Source organism: Eurytemora carolleeae, unplaced genomic scaffold (assembly GCF_000591075.1).
Source record: "Eurytemora carolleeae unplaced genomic scaffold, Eaff_2.0 scaffold134, whole genome shotgun sequence".
NCBI classification, from domain to species: Eukaryota; Metazoa; Arthropoda; class Copepoda; order Calanoida; family Temoridae; genus Eurytemora; species Eurytemora carolleeae.
In genome coordinates, this window is record NW_019396059.1 from 139173 (window position 1) to 160057 (window position 20885).

General features: G+C 34.8%; 1 protein-coding gene across 3 annotated transcripts in view; it reads right to left on the reverse strand.

Moving 5' to 3' along the window:
* The window catches only part of LOC111708083 (ubiquitin carboxyl-terminal hydrolase CYLD), a 21841-nt gene continuing 956 nt past the window's right edge, over positions 1-20885 (reverse strand). For 2 of the 3 annotated variants that reach the window (XM_023481348.1, XM_023481356.1), the window contains exons 3-16: positions 20374-20471; positions 19663-19852; positions 19133-19204; positions 18581-18894; positions 18369-18408; positions 14585-15245; positions 10350-10695; positions 9638-9725; positions 6679-6996; positions 5710-5889; positions 5126-5231; positions 4720-5032; positions 2998-3164; positions 1-630 (exon numbers count right to left, since the gene is read on the reverse strand). In XM_023481348.1, the coding sequence (XP_023337116.1) occupies positions 443-630; positions 2998-3164; positions 4720-5032; positions 5126-5231; positions 5710-5889; positions 6679-6996; positions 9638-9725; positions 10350-10695; positions 14585-15245; positions 18369-18408; positions 18581-18894; positions 19133-19204; positions 19663-19852; positions 20374-20471 (3081 nt within the window). In that variant the 3' untranslated portion in view covers positions 1-442. Of the gene's footprint in view, positions 631-2997; positions 3165-4719; positions 5033-5125; positions 5232-5709; positions 5890-6678; positions 6997-9637; positions 9726-10349; positions 10696-14584; positions 15246-15438; positions 15744-15993; positions 16769-18368; positions 18409-18580; positions 18895-19132; positions 19205-19662; positions 19853-20373; positions 20472-20885 lie in introns of those variants that run through there. The other variant, XM_023481363.1, reaches the window with a different exon arrangement.

Sequence of the window (20885 nt, forward strand, 5' to 3'; positions counted from 1 at the left end):
TATAGCAAAATATACTGTATTTATATCACGAGATTGGTTTTAGCTTTTCTTTTCTTTAACATTTATTATTTATTTGTTAAATATTGTTTCAGAAGCAAGCTTGTGCAATTTGTTCACATATTTTATAACTTTCTTATTCTACTTTCTAGATTTAGGATCTATATATATATATATTAGCAGTATCAAGCTTATTTCATCTGAAACTAATCCAATTTTCTTGTTTTACATCTAGGTTTAAAATATAGGTTCTGTCAAATCTAGAATGTTGTTGAATAACACTGCATCTATAGGTTTCTCAGCTTCATAAACATTGAAATTCATGCACTGTACAGAACTGTACAGCGTACATGTAACGTCTAAACTACACGTACCGTGCAAAGTGTACATGCTACGTCTGAACTACTTTTACTTTACATCGTAAACCGTACACGTGACATCTGAACTACATGTACATTTGCACCTCTTGACTCTGATAGAAGCAAATATATGCATCGGAGATTAAACGCTTGGCTTGCGGAGATATTGGAAGGTTTGGGTTCTCCCGGAGAAGTTTTGCTCCCTCCTCAGACAGAATGTAATCCACCTCTGGTGCAGGAGTTAACTCAGGTATATTGTATCCGTTCTGCTCACCTGAATTTACAGTAATTATTACAATATAATATTTATGTATAGAGTTGTATGTCCGGTTCACAATGGTAACCCTTTTAACCTCAGTCAGATCATCGACGGCGGAAAAATCTATAATTTTTAGCTAAAAAATCAAAATTTTGTACTTATTAAACCGGCAAAGTGTAGTGCACACTATTTAGTAAATATTTACCAGAATGTCAAAAATTTTCAAAAATAAATTAATAACACTTTTATTGCATCCGGATATATTTTCCACAGATCCAAGATTTCTATCAAACTAGTTTGTAAATATATTACCATGTTGGATAAAATTGAATTGAAAAAGGTTCTTGGTCCCAAGATTGATTGTTCGAACGAATATGAAGATTGAAATATTGAAAAGTTAAATCTGATAAAATAAATCTTTTCAATTGCAGAATACAGAGTGTCAAGAATTTGAACCTTTCTGAAGGCATTGTGTAGTAGGGTGTCTCAAAATATAACTTTTTTTGGTTCCTGGCTCATTTTGGCCCACTGAATCTTCAAATATTTTTCTAATTAAAAAAAATAAAACCCTTCGGCCTTATCATTTTAAAAATAATTGAAAAAATGTGGTTTAAATCTAATTTCAGACTTTTCGCTTCCAAAATAATTTAAAAAATATTTTTAGATTTGGTAGACCAAAATGAACCAGATATGTCGTTTTGGGTCGATTTTAGAAAAAATTTAATGAAACTTAGCTTTTAATTAACTTAGCAATGTCTTTAACCTAAGAAAAATCAATAAGTGCAAAAACGATCCGAAAATGATTGTTACAACACATTAGATAAATAAATAAATAAATGAATATTTAGAATAAATAATTTAAAATACATTTGCTTTTCTTACACTAGGCTAAATGTTGACCCTGAATGAATATATAAACCAAAACCGACCCAAAAACGAACTAAAAGCAAACCACAAACAACCCCAATACGACCCAAAAACATCCCAAAAACGAACTAAAAACGATCCAAAAACGACCCAAAAAAGAACCATAACGACCCAAAAACGAACTAAAAACAAACCAAAAACAACTCAAAAACGAACCAAAAAACAACCGAAAAACGAACCAAAAAACGAACCAAAAAACGAACCAAAAAACGACCCAAAAACGAACCGAAAACGACCCAAAAAAAAGAACCAAAACAATCCAAAAAAGTCCCAAAAACGAACCCCTAGATCCAAGTAAGAGTATCTAAATCTAATTTTGAGACACCCTATTGTGCATATATTTGGGTAATGTTAGAGCTTCAAAATATGAAACAGAGGATTTGTTTAACACCAAATCCAGGTTTCAAAATGCAGACGACAAAAATTGCGAATTTTTACAACATATTTGATTTCCGTCGCGTACCCGAGCCAAAACAATAGGTTATCTTGTTATCGAACGTTATTAATAATCTTCTTTATTAATAACGTTCGAACCAAATTTTCTCTTTTAAAGATCTAAAAACGACAATTTCCTTATTGTTTGAAGGTTTAAAGGGTTCCACTGTGAATCGTGAATATACAACTTTGAACGAAGGTTAAGTTTAAATGACGTCTACAGTCCATTTCAGTTAGGACCATAGTTAAAGATAGATTGCGCGCATAAGACAACATTTTTCATCTTGAAAGATATAAATGTTGATGTTTTAAAGATATTCCTATTATATAGATTAACTAGGTCGGTTGTGAACATTGGCTGTTCTTATGTCATTGAGTACTTGTGGTGTACATGAGTTCTGTAGAGAGAAATTTAAGTTATAGTTTAGTCCTTCTCATGTCCTTCTTCAGTTCTCGTCAATATAATATATTGCTCAGTGAAATATTGTTGTTAAAATAGTTCCATTCCCGGAGTTATTTTACACTCTATTCTATGAAATCCATTAAAACACCAAACAACCCCGCTTATCATTGAAGTACACTTTGACCCCTAGAAGTACGAGTTCGCGAACTGTACAATTCTTGGCGATTTTGCGTACATAAGCTATCTATGTTTATTTATTTATCTATGGTTAGGACTCCCCAAATAATGCCAACAAATAGTCTGACTGCATTAACATTAATTCCATGCATTTCTAGGAAAGAATACAGGTTTGACAAAATTTTCTAGCAAACATTTATTTAAATTGAAACTGAAAATAACGACAAAAGATTATTTTTAAATATTGTTGTTGTTGGTAATTTTTTTTAATTGCCTAAATATATTTAATCAACGTTCGGAAACAGAAAAAGAAAAGTCGGTTTTAATTTTAGAAAAATAGGATTAGTATTCGGTCTAAATACACTTTTTAGAATCAGTTTGAAATCCAGATAAAAATAACATGGATCCTGATTTTATATTTGAATAAAGCTTTGATTTACCTTTTCTATCCGCCATGGAATCAAAGAAAGCCCAGGGAGATCTAATACTATCCCCACACCGTACAAAGGATACATAATGACTAGTCTCTATACACACAACAGCAACCAGCTCCATGTTTATTCTGGGGATCCTGCTTTCCTGTTTCCATCCTGGAGCTCCCTCCAACCTAGAATATATATTCATTATCCATCCCAGAGCAGAGCAGCCTCCAACCTAGAATATATATTCATTATTCCTGTTTCCATCCTAGAGCAGCCTCCAACCTAGAATATATATTCATTATTCCTGTTTCCATCCTAGAGCAGCCTCCAACCTAGAATATATAATCATTATTCCTTTATTTCCAAATAGGACTATAAGCGTAATTTCCAGTGATTCTCAGTGGCACATCTACCTCACATTAGTACCTTTAAAAGCTTTGTTGGAATACAAATAAGCTCTCTTTAAAAAATGGGTTATTTATATCTACAAAAAATAAATTGTGAACTTCTTGCTAGAGACAATGGAGTAAATTGTTAAAGCTGGAAAAACAACGATATCCTCCTCATTTTTTATCAGATGAAGGTTATTAGGGTATCGTTGTGCATAGGGCATGATTTTTTTAAATACTGTCCCTCTAACCTAGTACATTTATCTACAACGCTAGTTGTTTAAAAAGCTTCAAAATACAATTTATCTTTTTCACGTGAAATACTGAATAAATATATTTAAAAGTTTTGTGTCCGCTGAAACTGTGATGTTCTATGTCTAAGAAATGACAGGTTGGTTTATACTGCAGAGTTTAGAGCCAACATTATATTTTATTAGAAATTCTCCGCTAACACTAAGTGTTCGTTCCCAGCTTCATTATCCACAACGTAGGCTTTCTTACCAAACATAGTTGTAAAGAGAGGGGAGCAAATAATACAACGGGTATAGGAGTAGTATAGAGGTCAAAACTCTTTTGTAGTAAATCTAATCAGAAACAAATGTGGAATAGAAAGACGACATTTAAGCAATCTATATGTTTTACCAAAAGACTAAAAATCAACATATTTAATGAAATGGAACGGTATACGCTATACAAAATATTTATTGGAATACTTAAAACCGTAACTGGAGTCTACCAGTCGTTTTCCTATTCCAGAGTTGTATGGGTAAAAGATAAAAAAACGCATGTAACTTAAAAAGTAAAATATTCTTTCTATCTTTCATAAAGGCTATCAAAGCAAACGTGTTATTGGCTGACCCGAACTGAAAACTTTAGAATGAGGTATCCTTAATCTCGATTACTTAATCTGAGTATCCAATGGACACACTTTTGATTTTCTTCTTAAACCGTTCTTTCTTGGATATAGTAGAGAAAAAATCTAAACCCGGTTTTTTAAATTAGAGAGTCCCTCCCGTATCTGTATATAATCTTAAATGGCGCGCAAAATTTTAAATTTATCGGCTTCATTTTCGCGACTCTGATTGGTTGAATTTTATACAATTTTCAAGATATAAGCACAAGATTAGGTTAGTCTCGATAATAGGAAAAAGAGAGGATCAAGCATTAATCTCTATATCCACCATTCTAAAGTTTTCAGCTCCGGCATCTAAGAGCTTTTCAGCTGAGACTTTATAAATAAATGTGAAAGAAAGAAAAAATGTTTTCAAAAAAACAAAGGTGACAGATAAAAATTTATCAAGAAATCATGTATGCTAAAAATGAGAAATTAAAATTATTAAAGGAAACGAACCTTGTATGGACATGATGCTTTCTCTTTGCATGCTGATGCAATCTTATCAGACATTTATCACAGAACGCTGTAGATTGTAAACCATGCTCCTGGTCCCCGTAACACTGGGCGCATTCACAGGTAGCCAGCTGACCGCAAACGACACACTGGCGCGGGATCCCGGAAATAACGTCTGTTATGTCCAGCAGTTGTGTGGGAATGACCCTGTCGTACATCTTGAACTGACGACCAAAGCGCGGCATTTGAAGAATGAGAACAGGTGGGGCGCAGGTCAGCTTTACACGACTTGAAAGGAAGCTCTGATCAAACAGATNGCAGTCTCTATAAAAGCTCTGATCAAATATTGCAAAACAGAAACCTAAATTGGGGGGGAATTCTTTAAAAAAGGGAAAATTTCCATTATTTACCTGGAGAGATGGAACAACGAGTTCTGGATCCTTCTCTACAAAGAGTTGATATGTATGAGAAGATTGACCGCTAGAGAGCTCCAGGTACGGGTTGGCGTGCAATACCTAGCAACAAGCAATCAGAAATTATAAATTGGAATACAACCTAATAAGTCCAGATTTTATCGAGTGCGTGCAGTAAATGAACAAGGTATGGCTTGTTAAATTACATATTTAGAGCGTTTAATGCCTATAATCAATCATGTACGTCAAAAGTTGAAATACAAACTAATAATTTAAAGCGTGCGATACCTAATTTATTATTTATTAAAAATTAGAATACAATCTGAAATCACCTTTAAAAACATCAAGAATAATATCAAAAAGAATAAATAAGATTTTGGGAGAGCAATTTCAACAAAAAGATCTCTATAATATTCTTTAAAGAACTTTTGATAAAACCAAAACTGATTTTGATTCACAATTTATTATGAATTTTACTTCAAGCCCTCTGATACCTCTTTTAAAAAACAAAACTCTATTGTTAAAAATCAAATAAAGAAAGAAAGAATCAACAAAAAATGAGGTTTCAAAAAGTGCTTACTTGATTTAGAAGAGAGTTCAGAAACTCCTCTGGATCCTTCTCCTGATCCATGAGACCGGATACATTGCTGAGATTGTTGAGTAGGGTTCGGAGAGACATGACCCGGTCAGCTCGTACAAATAGACGCTGGCGAAGAGGGTTCACAATTTCATCCCTGAGCACACGCTGAACCTCCTCATACTGCAATTATTATTATCATCAAATAGCTGAAGTACCCGGCGTTGCCCATGGAATTTATTGAACACTTTTAAAATCCTCCCCCCCAATTTTCGAATTTTGAAAAAAAAAATTAGCCTATGGCACCCCCAGGGCAGCCATGGGTTTCCTGATAAAAATGCCAGCCAATTTGGTTTAGCCGTTTGGCTCATATATATAATATATATGAGCATATGAGCATATATATAATATATATGAGCAAGAAGCTTTATTATATACTAATTCCAAGGAAAATAATGAAAATTTTGAAAGAATATAAAAAATTGAAACAAAATTATAAATAATTTAGATTTTTTAACCAATGTCCGAAATTTTTTATGGCCAACTAACATATATATAAATAATATATATGAGCGAGCTTATCATATAAGACTAGTTGAAGTGCTGGTGTTGCCCGTGGAATTTTTGAAAGAAAAAAATTTCCGTTTTTTAGCCTATTGTTACCCCCAGGGGTACTCTACGAATCCTTCAAAAAATTTCAGCCCATTCGGTCTAGCCGTTTGGTCAGCTATAGCTGACATGTAAATATATATATATACACATTAATACATCAATTTAAGATTTAACAAGAAGAAATATTTTAAAAACAAAAAAAGTTTACAGGAACATTTTGAAACTCTTTTCATTATTATTATAGAATTGCGAATTCACATTTGGGATTTGTAAGAATGTTAAAATCTAGGTCAGGATTATAATCTACGCATTTAGGTGTTGAAATCAAATATGATGTGGAAAAGTGTGAAGTAAACTAACCTGTGGAATATCTCTGGGTCCCCTGGGTCTATAGAGTAAGGAATCAAACACACCGGTGAATGCAAACATGGAGAAGAGAGTAGCATCTAGATAACAAGAATTCTGATGCCCCTGGATACCACGATTCCGCCCTGCGACCTTACTTACTTCCGCCACGGCGGGATGCGGGGCGAATACTCCAGGTAGCGGCGGACAGTCAAGGGTTCCAAACTCTTGTGAAGCACCTAATCCAGATTCATTGAACCTTGGGTCAGGACGAACATGAGTCACCGGGACAAATACTCCTTTACCTTCGGGACAGGAGAACATAGATCTCCCCTGAAATAGGAAAGTGTTAAAGGGCCTGCTAGCGTAATTTCAAGTTAACCTCTTTTCAAAGATGGCAATGGCCAATTCACAATGGTACCCTTAAAAGTTTTGCCTGATCAAGTATGAATTAGATATCATTTTTACAATTGTGAAAACTGACAATTTTCAATAATGGTTTCTTGAAAAACAACAATATCTTCCACATTATTGATTAGATAATTGTTTTAAGGCTGAAGTTGTGAATCGGACATTGCCATTATTGAAATCATTTGAAATTAAGCTAACAGTCCCTTTAAATAAAATTCTATTAAAAAAAAAAAAAAAATACAAATTAAACACCGCTTACTTGAAAATTTAACAAAAATTGTATTGAGAAATAAAGACCTGCGTCAACTAAGGAATTGAGTCTTTGCCACAAACCCAAACCCAAAAATGAATTATTCAAGGTGTAACTATAATGGATATTGCAAAAACATTATAATACCAGATGGAAAAAGTTAAGTAAAAATATAAGAAAAAGAAGAAAAATGGATGATAGTTACAAAAATATAAGATTCTTTCTGAATTAATAATGGCGCAGGTAAATACGAGATTACTTGAATGAAAGGTTGGATAAAGGTTGAAAAGACTGTGTCCACTGTCCAGGCCTAAACCAATTCAATATTTTCTCTACTCCTGGGTTTATATATTCAATTCGAAAATTTTCATATTTTGACCTGAAACCTGCATCACAGAAATATATATTAAAAAGTCAGAAAGAAATAAAACTCAAATAAAGGATTTAGAATTGTTGGACAAAAATTCAAATATTTTTGGTTTGAAAATATGCTTCAAATTTTTTTAAATCCTGACTATTAGATACTTAATGATTCAGGATATTTCATACTCGCAAGCAAATGCGAATAATAAATTTTATTCTATAACAAGATTTTGACAGGTTTTAAATGGTCTTATTTTGTGCTGTGCTGTATAATTATCAAGTGTAATGTTAGTGAGTAGAAAGCCAACGTGTAGGTTAAATTACGAACTATACGAGAAATGTTAAAGGATAGGGAAGGGTCAAATGTATAAGGAAATTCTTTAATTAAAGGGACTGTACGCCTAATTTTAAGAGACCCTTTATTTATAGTGTCATGCCTGATTCACAACATTACCACTCAAAGCTGACTGAGATATCCATCTTTTTTAAATGGAGGGTCACTAAAAATTACAAGGACAGTCCTATTAAATATTTGTAAGACTGAAAGGAATTCATGGAATGAAGGAACGATAAGAACAGGTTGTAGGAAAGTATTTAGAACCGAATTAATGAATAGGACACACAGAAACAGTCAAGCTTAAAGGGAGTGTTCGCAAAAAATGAAAGGGGGTATAGGCTTAATGCGATAAAAAAGCGCTTTTGATCGCTACTTATCTTACTTCTATCTTCTACCGAAGAACGTAGTGTCCATACAAATTCGGAAAGATGCAACATTCAACCCGGATCGTAAACAAATCAATTTAATTCCAAACAAATCATTCAGATATTACAAACAGTAGTCATCGATTATTTTTCGACGCATTCGTAAATAGTTAATATTTCAAAATATTTTTGAATTGGTTGTTTCAAAATAATTTTCGCTGGCGCTGTATTTTCGAACATTCCTGGAAAATATGAAAATGTCGTCTTTATTATCAAAAATCCTAGAAACAGGAATAAATGTTTTCAAAAGTAATTCTCAGATTATGAAATATACAATATCTTCTAGTTCTACTGCAACCCTACCTGGAGATATCCTGTACCCACTCCAGGTACAATATCTTCTAGTTCTACTCCAACCCTACCTGGAGATATCCTGTACCGCCTCCAGGTACAATATCTTCTAGTCCTACTCCAACCCTACCTGGCGATATCCTGTACCCTCTCCAGGTATAATATCTTCTAGTTCTACTCCAACCCTACATGGCGATATCCTGTACCCCCTCCAGGTACAATATCTTGTAGTTCAACTCCAACCCTACCTGGAGATATCCTGTACCCCCACCAGGTATAATATTGTCTAGTTCTACTCCAACCCTACCTGGAGATATCATGTACCCCCTCCAGGTACAATATCTTCTAGTTCTACTCCAACCCTACCTGGAGATATCCTGTACCCCCTCCAGGTACAATATCTTCTAGTTCTACTCCAACCCTACCTGGAGATATCCTGTACCCCCTCCAGGTACAATATCTTCTAGTTCTACTCCAACCCTACCTGGAGATATCCTGTACCCCCTCCAGGTACAATATCTTCTAGTTCTACTCCAACCCTACCTGGAGATATCCTGTACCCCCTCCAGGTACAATATCTTCTAGTTCTACTCCAACCCTACCTGGAGATATCCTGTACCCCCTCCAGGTACAATATCTTCTAGTTCTACTCCAACCCTACCTGGAGATATCCTGTACCCCCTCCAGGTACAATATCTTCTAGTTCTACTCCAACCCTACCTGGAGATATCCTGTACCCCCTCCAGGTACAATATCTTCTAGTTCTACTCCAACCCTACCTGGAGATATCATGTACCCACTCCAGGTATAATATCTTCTAGTCCTACTCCAACCCTACCTTGAGATGTCCTGTACCCCCTCCAGGTATAATATCTTCTAGTTCTACTCCAACCCTACCTGGAGATATCCTGTACCCCCTCCAGGTATAATATCTTCTAGTTCTACTCCAACCCAATCTCTTTTATCTCCCACACTTCCTCTCCATCTAGAGAATTGTATATTTTATTCATTTATAAATACTCATTTTCAATTACAGATCAGAATTATGGAAAACTTTAAGAGGGAACGTGCACTTCTAAAACATTTTTCAACATTATCTTATGCACAAGATGCGCCAATATTTAGGACCAATATTAAAGCATAAATAAAGGATTCACAAAAGTGTGAAAAACGACATATAAACAAACATACATAATACTCATGTATATACATACATATAATATATGCACACATTGCAGCTATGAGCTTTATAGAATAGGATGAAGATTGAAAGGCGCTCAGGTAAGAGAAAATATTCAGCGTTGATTGGATTTAAATCAGTCAAGAAACTTCCCCCTCCCCCTCTTCTCTGACATTTTCCACTTGTTTTTAATAAATGTTCTTACTGAAGCAATCAATTATATTTGCACTTAAAGAAACTGTAAAAGAAGGTTGCTCAGTACTCACTCCAATATCATTATTAAATTAGTTGAAGTGGAGAGTAAATAAAACAGTAGGAAACCACATTTATGAACATAAGAAAATAATAAACTGTCATTCATGCAACAAAAAATATAGATATGATGACGACCGTCAGTGGCAGAGGGGTTAAAATAGTTTTTATTATTACCTGACAACTCCAAACACAGGTTGACCCGTCTGCTCTAGCTGAACCATACTGCCAACTGCTATGTGTACTCCCTCCTTACCCTCCTCAGTGAGCTGGTCGAACCTAGGAGTCTCCTCCCTTGGCTCTGACTGGTTGGAGGACTGAGAACCTGAGGGACTAGGTTTACTTAATATCTCTCCCCAGGTTCGGGTTGTGTCATCTTGGAGAGAATTCTCAATACAGGAGTTATTCTTTGTTCTCCAGGGTTTAGTTGGTTCTCCGCTCCATGGTACTTCCTTCACTCCCCGTCCTAGATCTACCAGGAGTGGAAACTCTTGTTCACTAGACCAAGGATCCTCGCTATCCTCTGAAACATTCAGTTTGTTTTAATTTACAATTTACATGGAACGATGATAGATGGTACAGGTTAAGAGAGGGAAGTTTAAAAGTAGTGGAGGAAGGTTTAAAAGTAGTGGAGGAAGGTTTAAAAGTAGTGGAAGAAGGTTTATCAGTAGTGAAGGAAGGGTTAAAAGTACTGGAGGAAGGTTTAAAAGTAGTGGAGGAAGATTAAAAGTAGTGGAGGAAGGTTTAAAAGTAGTGGAGGAAGGTTTAAAAGTAGTGGAGGAAGGTTTAAAAGTAGTGGAGGAAGGTTTAAAAGTAGTGGAGGAAGGTTTAAAAGTTGAGTAGTGGAGGAAGGTTTAAAAGTACTGGGGGAATGTTTAAAAGTAGTGGAGGAAGGTTTAAAAGTAGTGGAGGAAGGTTTAAAAGTACTGGGGGAATGTTTAAAAAAGTAGTGGAGGAAGGTTTAAAAGTAGTGGAGGAAGGTTTAAAAGTAGTGGAGGAAGGTTTAAAAGTACTGGGGGAATGTTTAATAGTAGTGGAGGAAGTTTTAAAAGTTGTGGAGGAAGGTTTAAAAGTAGTGGAGGAAGGTGTAAAAGTAGTGGAGAGGGTTAGAATTGGTGGAATTCGGGTGATGGAAGAGTAAGAACGGGTTGAGGTCTTAAGATAAGGGAGCTGCAGTACAGAGTTTTAGAAATATAGAAGAGGGGAAGGAATACTGGGAGAGAAAACAAATGACAGGGTTTGAAGAAAAAAGGGGATTTAACGAAAGATGATTTCTGAGGTTATTAGGATTGACAAGTGCAAGGCCTAAAGTTAATTATCAATGACGTCACAGTCTAAAATATGCTTTTACGTTTTCTGCGTAACTTTTAGTTACATTTACTACTTTTAAACCTTTATAATGTAAATTCTATGGATGGTGGAGTCTTTTTAACAATTTCTTCTTCTAAAAGATGGAAAGCTAGAACTCTATATATGTGTGAAAGCAAGTTTTGTGAACGAAACAAATTTTACTAAAAACACAAGCAAGCACAGAATTACGTCATCTCCTTACAATCATAAGGAAGAGGGGATAGGGGGGGTTATTATATCGGGAGGGGAATATTTAATAACTAATTATTCAAAACAATTTTTTTATCGAATAAATCAATAAATAAATCCATGAAATAAAAAATGGCGACTTCTGATGAATGAATGAATTTTTTAATTGTATTTAAACCATGTTTTAATTAACATTATTAAGATTTTCATTTAAAAGAATTCAGCCCTGGTTAAACTGTCAAAAAAAAAAGATTTTTTGTTAACTTTTGTTGGATACATGAAAATGAATTTTAAATGTGTATCAATGAATATTGGATCAGTATAATTGATAATGATTTAAAAATGTTAGAGAGGTTACAATATCACTTATTTGTCAAGGCAAAACATTCATTAGAAAAGAATATGTAGGAAACGAAAATGTTTTGAAATTCCTTTAAATATTTCTCAAGTTTGAAATGTAATTCTTAGCAAATACTCTTGGATTGCAAACTTTAAGTTTCTGTATTACATAGACTTAAGAAACTGAGATAAACTAGAAGTCATGTTAATATTTATCAGAATTTGTCGAGTTAACATCACTTCACGAGAAAAATAAACGTCAAGTAACTTAAAACTTTTTTAATTTTAATACTCACTTAGATCTTAACATAAGAAAGAATTTAATTTGATGGAGAACTAATGGTTCGACTTTGCGGCCTTGTAACTATTCTAATTCTGAATTTCAAAACCAAACGTGAAAAAAATCTAACATGTTTTTTAGGTAAGAATGTCAAAAGGTTTGTTTTCTGATCAATAATTGCTTAAAAATGCAAGATTTCAAAATAAACCGGTTTAAAGAAACACCAATGTGAATCCAATGAACCTCAATGAACCTGCAGACTTCAATGTAAATATTCTAAGCACTAGTTGGAAAACTTAATGGAACATTTGTATTATCATCATCGTTAAAAGATAATGAGGACTTAAAAAATGTATTTAATTAATTAAGATATGAATAATAGAAGGATCTATTTTGTGTAATTTTGAATTGAAAACGAGGTAAAGTTAATGATGTGGATAATTTTTCCATTTTAGTTTACATTTAGAGAAAGTACATATATTGAAGAACAGGGTATACAGACTAACAAACACTACAACTATGCTTTACTAGACTGAATAAGAATGTTTAGAAAGAAAAGTTTAGTTAACTCCCCGCCCCCTCCCCCCATCCCCCCATCCCCTTCCCAAGACTAAACTTTACAAAAGGAGGACAGTAAAAAAATCTTTAAAAAATAAAGAAAAAATAAAAGAAAAGAAAGAAAAAATTAGTTTTATGAACATTTTTTTTTAATCTTGGAAGTCAGCCAACTTCTGTGGTCAGTTTTACGCTTAGCCAATTATTGAAAAAGAACACCTGAAAATAATTTGCAACTGTTGCATATCCTAAATTTAACTAGTTCACACCTAAACTAAAACAATAGAAGAAAATGCAAAAGTTGCATTTAATGTTTGATCAGGTTGCAGGGTCTAATGTAAAGGGAAAGCATGGACTAAAGAGAATTTCTGAAATTCCGTCTAACTTCTGGAAACAATCCTTGTTCTCTTCAATCTGCGCCAAATCAATCGAGTATATATATATATATACTCAAAATTGTATTCTCTGTTTGTTTGTATGTCTCAGGAACCCAAGCAAAGTTAGGTTCCCAAGCTAATATACTACACTACAAATATGTTATAATATAATTTTATCATTGATTCGAAACAACTGTTTTGAGCAGACAAAAAACTGCATTCCTTACTTAAAACCTGCTTACTAATTAGTGTTTAGCTAAATAAACTTAGTCTTTACTATCTTCTTCACCCTGTAGTTCATAAACATGATTCTAATAACTTATGTTACCCTCTGTTCCAACCCTTACGCTGAGTATCCTCCCTTTTCTTTATACTCCCTCACCTCCTCCTTACCTTTTACCTGATTTATTATCATTCTTATGTTTAAAATGTACAATGTACATTGTTTTTATCTGCAATTCTCATTCGTTTATAGTGGGCCAACCAATTAAAACAACCTACTCTGGTTAGGCGGGTCCAAACTACATAGTAAATTGTGATTTTTTATTTGTATTATCTCGTGCTTTGTAGTTGAATAAAAATATGAATGAATAGAATATACACTAGAAATTTAACTAAATGTACCAGACAAGATATGTACATTGTATACTATGTACCACATGGTTCATTAACCAACAGAATAAACGCTGTACATTGTATACTATGTACCACATGGTTCATTAACTAACAGAATAAACGATGTACAGTTTACAGGGATACGGGATCATTTGAAGAGAGGAGTTAAAAACTTAAATGCAACCCAAAATGATTGAATTCCGCACTTTCAGGTGTTATATGCGTAGTAGAATTTATGATGTCGCAAAGACGTCACGGTAAAAGGTTTCTGAAAAAACCCTGAAAATACGCCTGTTGGAAAAAGTACCAATGTCGCTGGAAATAAAGTCCTGGGATTTGGATAACAAGGGGAGAAATTTGAGTTTAAAGAAAAATTAACCTAACCACTAAACAATTAGCTTGGTGTGCTGTAAACATGTCAGCTGTTTGTTTTACTCAAGCCTTAAAAAAATATTTTTAAAAAACGTGTACACTGTACACCTTACAATGCACATTGTACATATAGGCTCTTGTCAGCTGTGTACATAAACACCGTACAGTGAGCAATACAAATTAAAAGACAAACTTGAAAATTTGGCAAAACAAAAAATATTGGGGGGTGGGGGGTATCTAGACTACCACAAGAGACAATGCAAAAAAAATCATCGACGCGAAATCGTTATGAAATTATTTGTGACTTTATAAGTTATACAAAAGAGTTTACTTACGTTGATCGGTAAATTCCAGACTGGTCTCACTGTTATCTAGGAGCAAGCTACGCGAATCAGTTCTAATAAATCCGTCCTGACGAGATCCGAACCTGGATCCTTCCCTAGCGGAGTAATCAGTACAGCTGTTTCCTTCCAGTCGACTTGTACCACCTTGTCGACTATCTGTCCTGATAATGAGATTATCTAGATCCCCCTGTCGACTGTCAGAACGTCCATGGCGACTATCTGGTCTATCCAGTCCACTCCTAGGTCTTCCTTGTCGACTGTTAGTTTTGCTTTGTCTATTATCTCCAATACCGTACATCCTGTCTCCTCTACCATCGTAGTTAAGTTCCTCATAGGAACTTGAGGTTTCAAAACTTCGACCAGATACAAGTCCCCGCTCCTCCTTGAAATCCGAACCTGTCGACTTCCTCTGTTCTCCGGCAGGTTTATAGAGCTCTGGAATAACTCTGGGTTGGTTCCTTGAAGAATCAGGAGTTCTTCTTCCTCTCTTCTCTTCGTACTTATCCTTCTCATACTTCTTCTTCGAGTTTGGATCCCAACTGAATGAATCCTCGCCTCCACCAGTTCTACTCCGACTCCAGTCTGAGCTTTCGCTTGGTTTTCTCCGCCCAGGGCGGACAGGCGGAGCAGGATCGCTCTCACTCTCAGCATCCTGAAGAAAAAATTATGTTTTTTAAACGATAACTTAACAATTATCAAACAAATATTTAATACATTTTAGCTTTTCCTTTTCTTATTCAAATTCGTTAGGTTAAAATCTCTCATTCAATCCTTTTCCACAACCTAAATAACAACCCCCCCTCCCCCTTAGGACCCTAGTGGAATCATCTATGTTTCTTTAAAACCTGAGAGAACACAATCTCTGGGTATCCACCACTACAGCTGGAACTACTAGAGATACTAGATTCTTCTGTATCCTCCAGAAACAAATCAGTCTCAGTTAAAGGACAGGACGGTGTCCTCTGGAGAGTAGGGACAGATGACGCCATATCCCATAACGAGTCCTGCATCAGGGTTGGGACGGAGGACAAAGTGTCCCATTGAGATGAGGTTGCGGTCAAGAAGTCTGATATGACCGTAGGCGCAGCTGTTGCCCAATCCTCGGTCATTGTACTGGTCATAGCAGATACAGGACGAGACAGTCTTCCAACTGATAAACTAACCAACTAACAGAAAGAAAAATGGAGAGCACATTTACCAAGCGTAAGTATTGGTTGAAAAGATATGTAGAATGGTTTTAAAGTTTAGTGGTATGTATCTGAATAAAAATAATGAAAATTTAAATCCTATTTTCAGTCGATAAATTAAGTTTTGTAACTTCATTTTGAAAGCAAACATTCTAATTCGACTACTTATCGTTCTCTGGTATATAAATATTTTAGATGGTTATGGATTGTTTCCTTGTGGTTGGGTGATATTCTGCGGAATAGCTCCAGGTTCACAATACATCTGATGTTCTAGACCAGGCATATATCCGGCTCCAGACTGGTTCCAGGTTCCCTGGTCAGCTGACCAGCCTGTATTATACGCCGTGTAGCTGGTCAGATACATCCCGCCCGTCCCGGGGTTCACGACAGACACACTAGACGTCCACAGGGCCGGGGACATACCTCGACTTATATGAGATGGAATATTTTGATGCATTGTATTAATCATGGATGCATAACTACTGAATGAACCATAGCTTTCTACATCCCCGGAATACATATTCATGGTGAGAAGTTTTAGAAACCTTAAAACTATTTCAAATAGGTATATTACTAGTTGTCTGAATGGTTGGTACTTCTTTTTTTACAATGTTTCTTTTAGTACAGACCGTCAATATTTACAGTTCTTTTGGGTCTCATCGCAACTATTTTGGCATCAGTAAAAAAAAAAAATATTTTTGCCGTTTCCGCAAATATATTCACGTTACATGTTTAACTTGTTTTTAACTATTTTTATACCGGTTCTTTAACTTATATTGTGCCGGTTTATTATAACTATGTGTACGTTAGTTCCATAGACCAGGTTTTAAATTTCTCTACGCCTGTATATTTCAGATGTCAACCAAAGGGTTGTTTCTAACTGCGAGGAAAACCGAATGTTTAATCACTGAAGCTTATGTAAGCTGTTTTGAATGATAGGATGATAGGATAACGGAAGTATACTAAAAGTAGAAAGCTATTCCCTTCACATTCTTAACTGGAATCTATTTGCAGTTACACCTGCAGTACTATCTCGAAGNCCTGATTTTTTATTTATCACGCGAGAAGTAAAATAAATCAAATCAGTTACAAAAATTATGATTAAAAGGGAAAACGGATGAAAACCTCTGAGCACAATTTTGTAAACAGTGAATCGAGTTAATGCAATCCCCGAACTTGACACATTCCCCTAAAGTAAGGGGTTGAGAGGTTTTTAAGGAGGTTGGCCCCTTTCCAATTTAATCCCTGCACCCCACCTATAACAAAGTAATTAAACTGTGTTCTAAACTTTACTCAGAAACCGGCACAGATAAGACTAAGAAAACATGAGCTAATACAAATACATGGTCAACAGAGGTTGAAAATTTTGAATGAATGTAGTTAATTATTAACTCCTCCATACCCCCACCCCCCCCGGTGGGCAAGGAGAGATTAACTCAATCTTTATTTTACCAAACTCATCAATGAGTGTAGTAATAGGGGGGGGGGGGATTGACAACTTGTTTGAATTAAAGAAGTAAGAATTCCAGCATTTATGAAAGGAATAACAGACAACGAGATTAACTTCATAAATGAGATTTATCAATTTCCGCTTCTCTATCCTCAAACAAAGTTTATTAAGTTCTACAACTAAAAATGTTTTATGAAGTGTTAGTTTTACGGATAAAATTTACCCAGTCATACTTATTAAATAAAATTATTAATAATTTTTGTTTCTTGCTCTATTTTAAACCTACTTTTACTGTAAAGTGTACGTTGCAAACGGGACTCAAACCAGGGAATAGGAATAAAGGGAAAGGAAATGGCACTGGTCTGGCATGAGAAAGCCAGTCGCATTGCTTTGCAGACCAGTACGGTAAACTTTACACACACTCTTTTGGTACAGACACACGCACATGACGTTTCCGCCCCCTGACTGCGCTTGGGACAATTTAGAGGTAAAATATGTCTCACCCATGTAAAATATCCCTTGAATATAAACCATTAGATACTTGTCCCGCAAAAAAAAAAATATTCCGCACTTTCTAAATCAGCCGTACATTAATAGTTATAAGGGTGACCCAAGGGTTATCGAGATATTATGAAGCATAAACTTCTTTTTTGAACTTTTCAACTAAAAATGAAAAACTAGAATGAACTTATTTAAGTGCTAAGAATCCATTTCATTTTGATGTATATTGAATCCGGATCCAGATTAAAAACCGTATCCTAAGCAAGGTTATAATGCAAGGAAAGTTATTTCAGAGGTGTACGGATCTTTTGTACTGCAGTGTACTGTCTCTGGGTGGTAATGCAAACACAAGACGGATGTCGAAGCCTGACATGGGATCCATCTTTCACAAAAAAAATCAATGAAATATTCTGGTCATAGGAAACTATTATGTGAATTATCAAAATTATCATTTAATTCTTTTAACCTCCTTGGATACTAAACGAACGTTGATGCATCTATTCTTGTTTACAAATTCCGCCCAGAGAGAACTAGTTTCAATATGTACGCAGAGTATACGCAACTACAATTAACTTTCCTTTCATTAAAACCTTGATCCTAAGCAATGATTTAATATTAAAAGGTAGACAATCGTTACCTGTATATTCTGAAATTTCTTGAGGAATTTTGATTCTTCCCTGTAACATTTATAAAATAAAAATAAACCGTATAAGTCTTAATAATAATCCTTCAATCTTTAGAAATCAGACTTGAGCTACCGTCAAATTAACATTCAATGATTTAACACAGTTTTAGCTAAGTGTAAAGAAATAATTTGATTAAAAATAGATTTTAAAAATAAATGTTTTCCTGTCGTATGAGTTGATATTGTTGTTGTTGAATCTGTTTCTAGCACTATTGCTGTCGTAAAGCTGAACATTATAACGATTTGACTCTATGTTGACGCGTTTGTTTAAAGCCGACTGACCGCACTGTATCGTTGTATTCGACGGCTGACCGAACGCATCTGACGCATTATATTTTTGATTCTTCTCTGGGTGTGCGTAAACACTGGATCTACCGGGTAGGTTGGGTCGAGACCCAAGCTGACCGGGCCGCGAAGTATCACAAGAATTCTGACAAACTTTGATCTGACTCATATCACAGAATATTCCAAACTTTTTCTAAATAAGAACAAGTTAAAAATTGTTAATTTTAATTTACTTTTACTGATATTTTTCAAAAAAATAGTAAAAAACAACAATTTTTAATAGCTACAAGTTAACGCAATAAGTTGTTTGGTGGAAGAAAAGTTTCAATAAATTATGATATTTACTCACAGGTTAGTTTCAATATGAATGAATGAATTAAATGTTTTTAACGTGAACCAAAAATATATAAAAATATATAAAATATATTTACCTCACAAGGTACATTGAAATACGTTTTCCCTCCCTCTACCCCAGTTGTAACTCCGAACTGCCAGCTATTTTCCTAAAAACAAAGAAATTGAGTCTTTGCCATAAACTAAAATCCCTATCCTTAGCAACCTGATGGTGTAATTCTTTCAAACTTAGATTATTTGACTTAACAGATGTCACAACAGATGTCATAGTTTGAAATATCTAAAGTATACGACATCAGGCTGTAAAGATATAGGGGCTTGATATATTTTTTTTTATTATAAAATTTCCTAATTTTTTTCCATGTACAATGTACATTTTAACATTACAACGGTTATGTATGTGCTAATATGCAGGGCGGAGTATATAGAGTTGTAGTTGAACTAAGTATGACTAAATTAACCACTTATCTACTTGGTCCAGAATGCCCCAGTGAAGTAGTTCAACTAGCTAAAACTAGTTCAACCTCTTCTCTATATGTATTCCATCAAACTGAGTACTAGCTTTCATTATTTATAGGTATTTATTAATCGTTACGAGTTTACTCACCAGTATCTCTAGTCCAAGAACCCAACCTGATCTTCCATCTGGACCCTGACCAAGATATCTAACTAGACCTGGAACCTCAGGTTCTCCTGGTCCCTGGTAGATAACCCTAGATCCAGTTTTCATCCTCGCTAGATCTTTAATCCTTCCACTCTCAACCTCCTGGTATCTTTTCTCCTCACTAGGAATTCCTCTGAATATAATTAACCATGATTCATCAACCTGATGCAGTTTTTTGTATCAAATAATAATTCAAAATAGTAATTTTCTGCATCATCTATACCTCCCAGGACCGAATTTAATGAATTTGAGCTACGTCACTGAACACCCCAACATGCAGGTTAAAATTTGAACCACCGATTCAAGGTTTAAGATCAAGGAAGTATTTAAATCGGTGATTTAAATTTTATCTGTTGGTAGGCAGTTCAAATTCATTGAATTCGGTCCCCGGTCTTATCAGGAGTCTCAGGAGAAAGATCTGGAAGCCCCCCCCCCCAGTTTGGAGGACCCAGACCGTATTTTGATCTTCATCTTCCGTTTGGATGGTTACTTTGGTACTGATTTTTTAAACTTGAGTTTTATTCCAGTTTAACAATATCAAATCAATTAGACATTCATAATACTAATCTCAGAGAAAATGCGATTAAAAATAAATTAGATGGCGAAAGGTGAAAGGGAGACAAAATATAATATATTTTCTATATAATTTTTAACCTAAGAAGTTGATATGTCTGGTCTCCTCTTCTTCCTACCGGATACAGATCTGATACAAGCGGAACCATCCGAACATTTCTCTGATCCAGAACCTTTACCTAGAATAAGGAAAAACTTAATGATATTTCAAACAGTACAAAAGCTCGTATTCTGAGATTTTAAAATCAAAAAATCAAACAAAATTGAATGATGGGGTTTAAGGATTGCTTTAGGCTCCACTAAACAACCTGAGCTGGGAACTTTAGAATGGTGGATATCGAGATCAATACTTGATCCTCTCTTTTTCTTAATCTCGAGACTAACCTAATCTTGTATCCTGAAAATTGTATAAAATTCAACCATTCAGAGCCACGTATCAGAAGCCGAGAGTTTTGAAACGTTTCGCGCCATTTAAGATTAATCTACAGAAACTAATCAACCAGGAGGTTCAAGTCCTGACTTGTGTGTGTGGGTTTTAACCCCGCATCTGATTTTAGTTGAGAATGTTTAGAAAAGTCTTTTTGCCATAAATA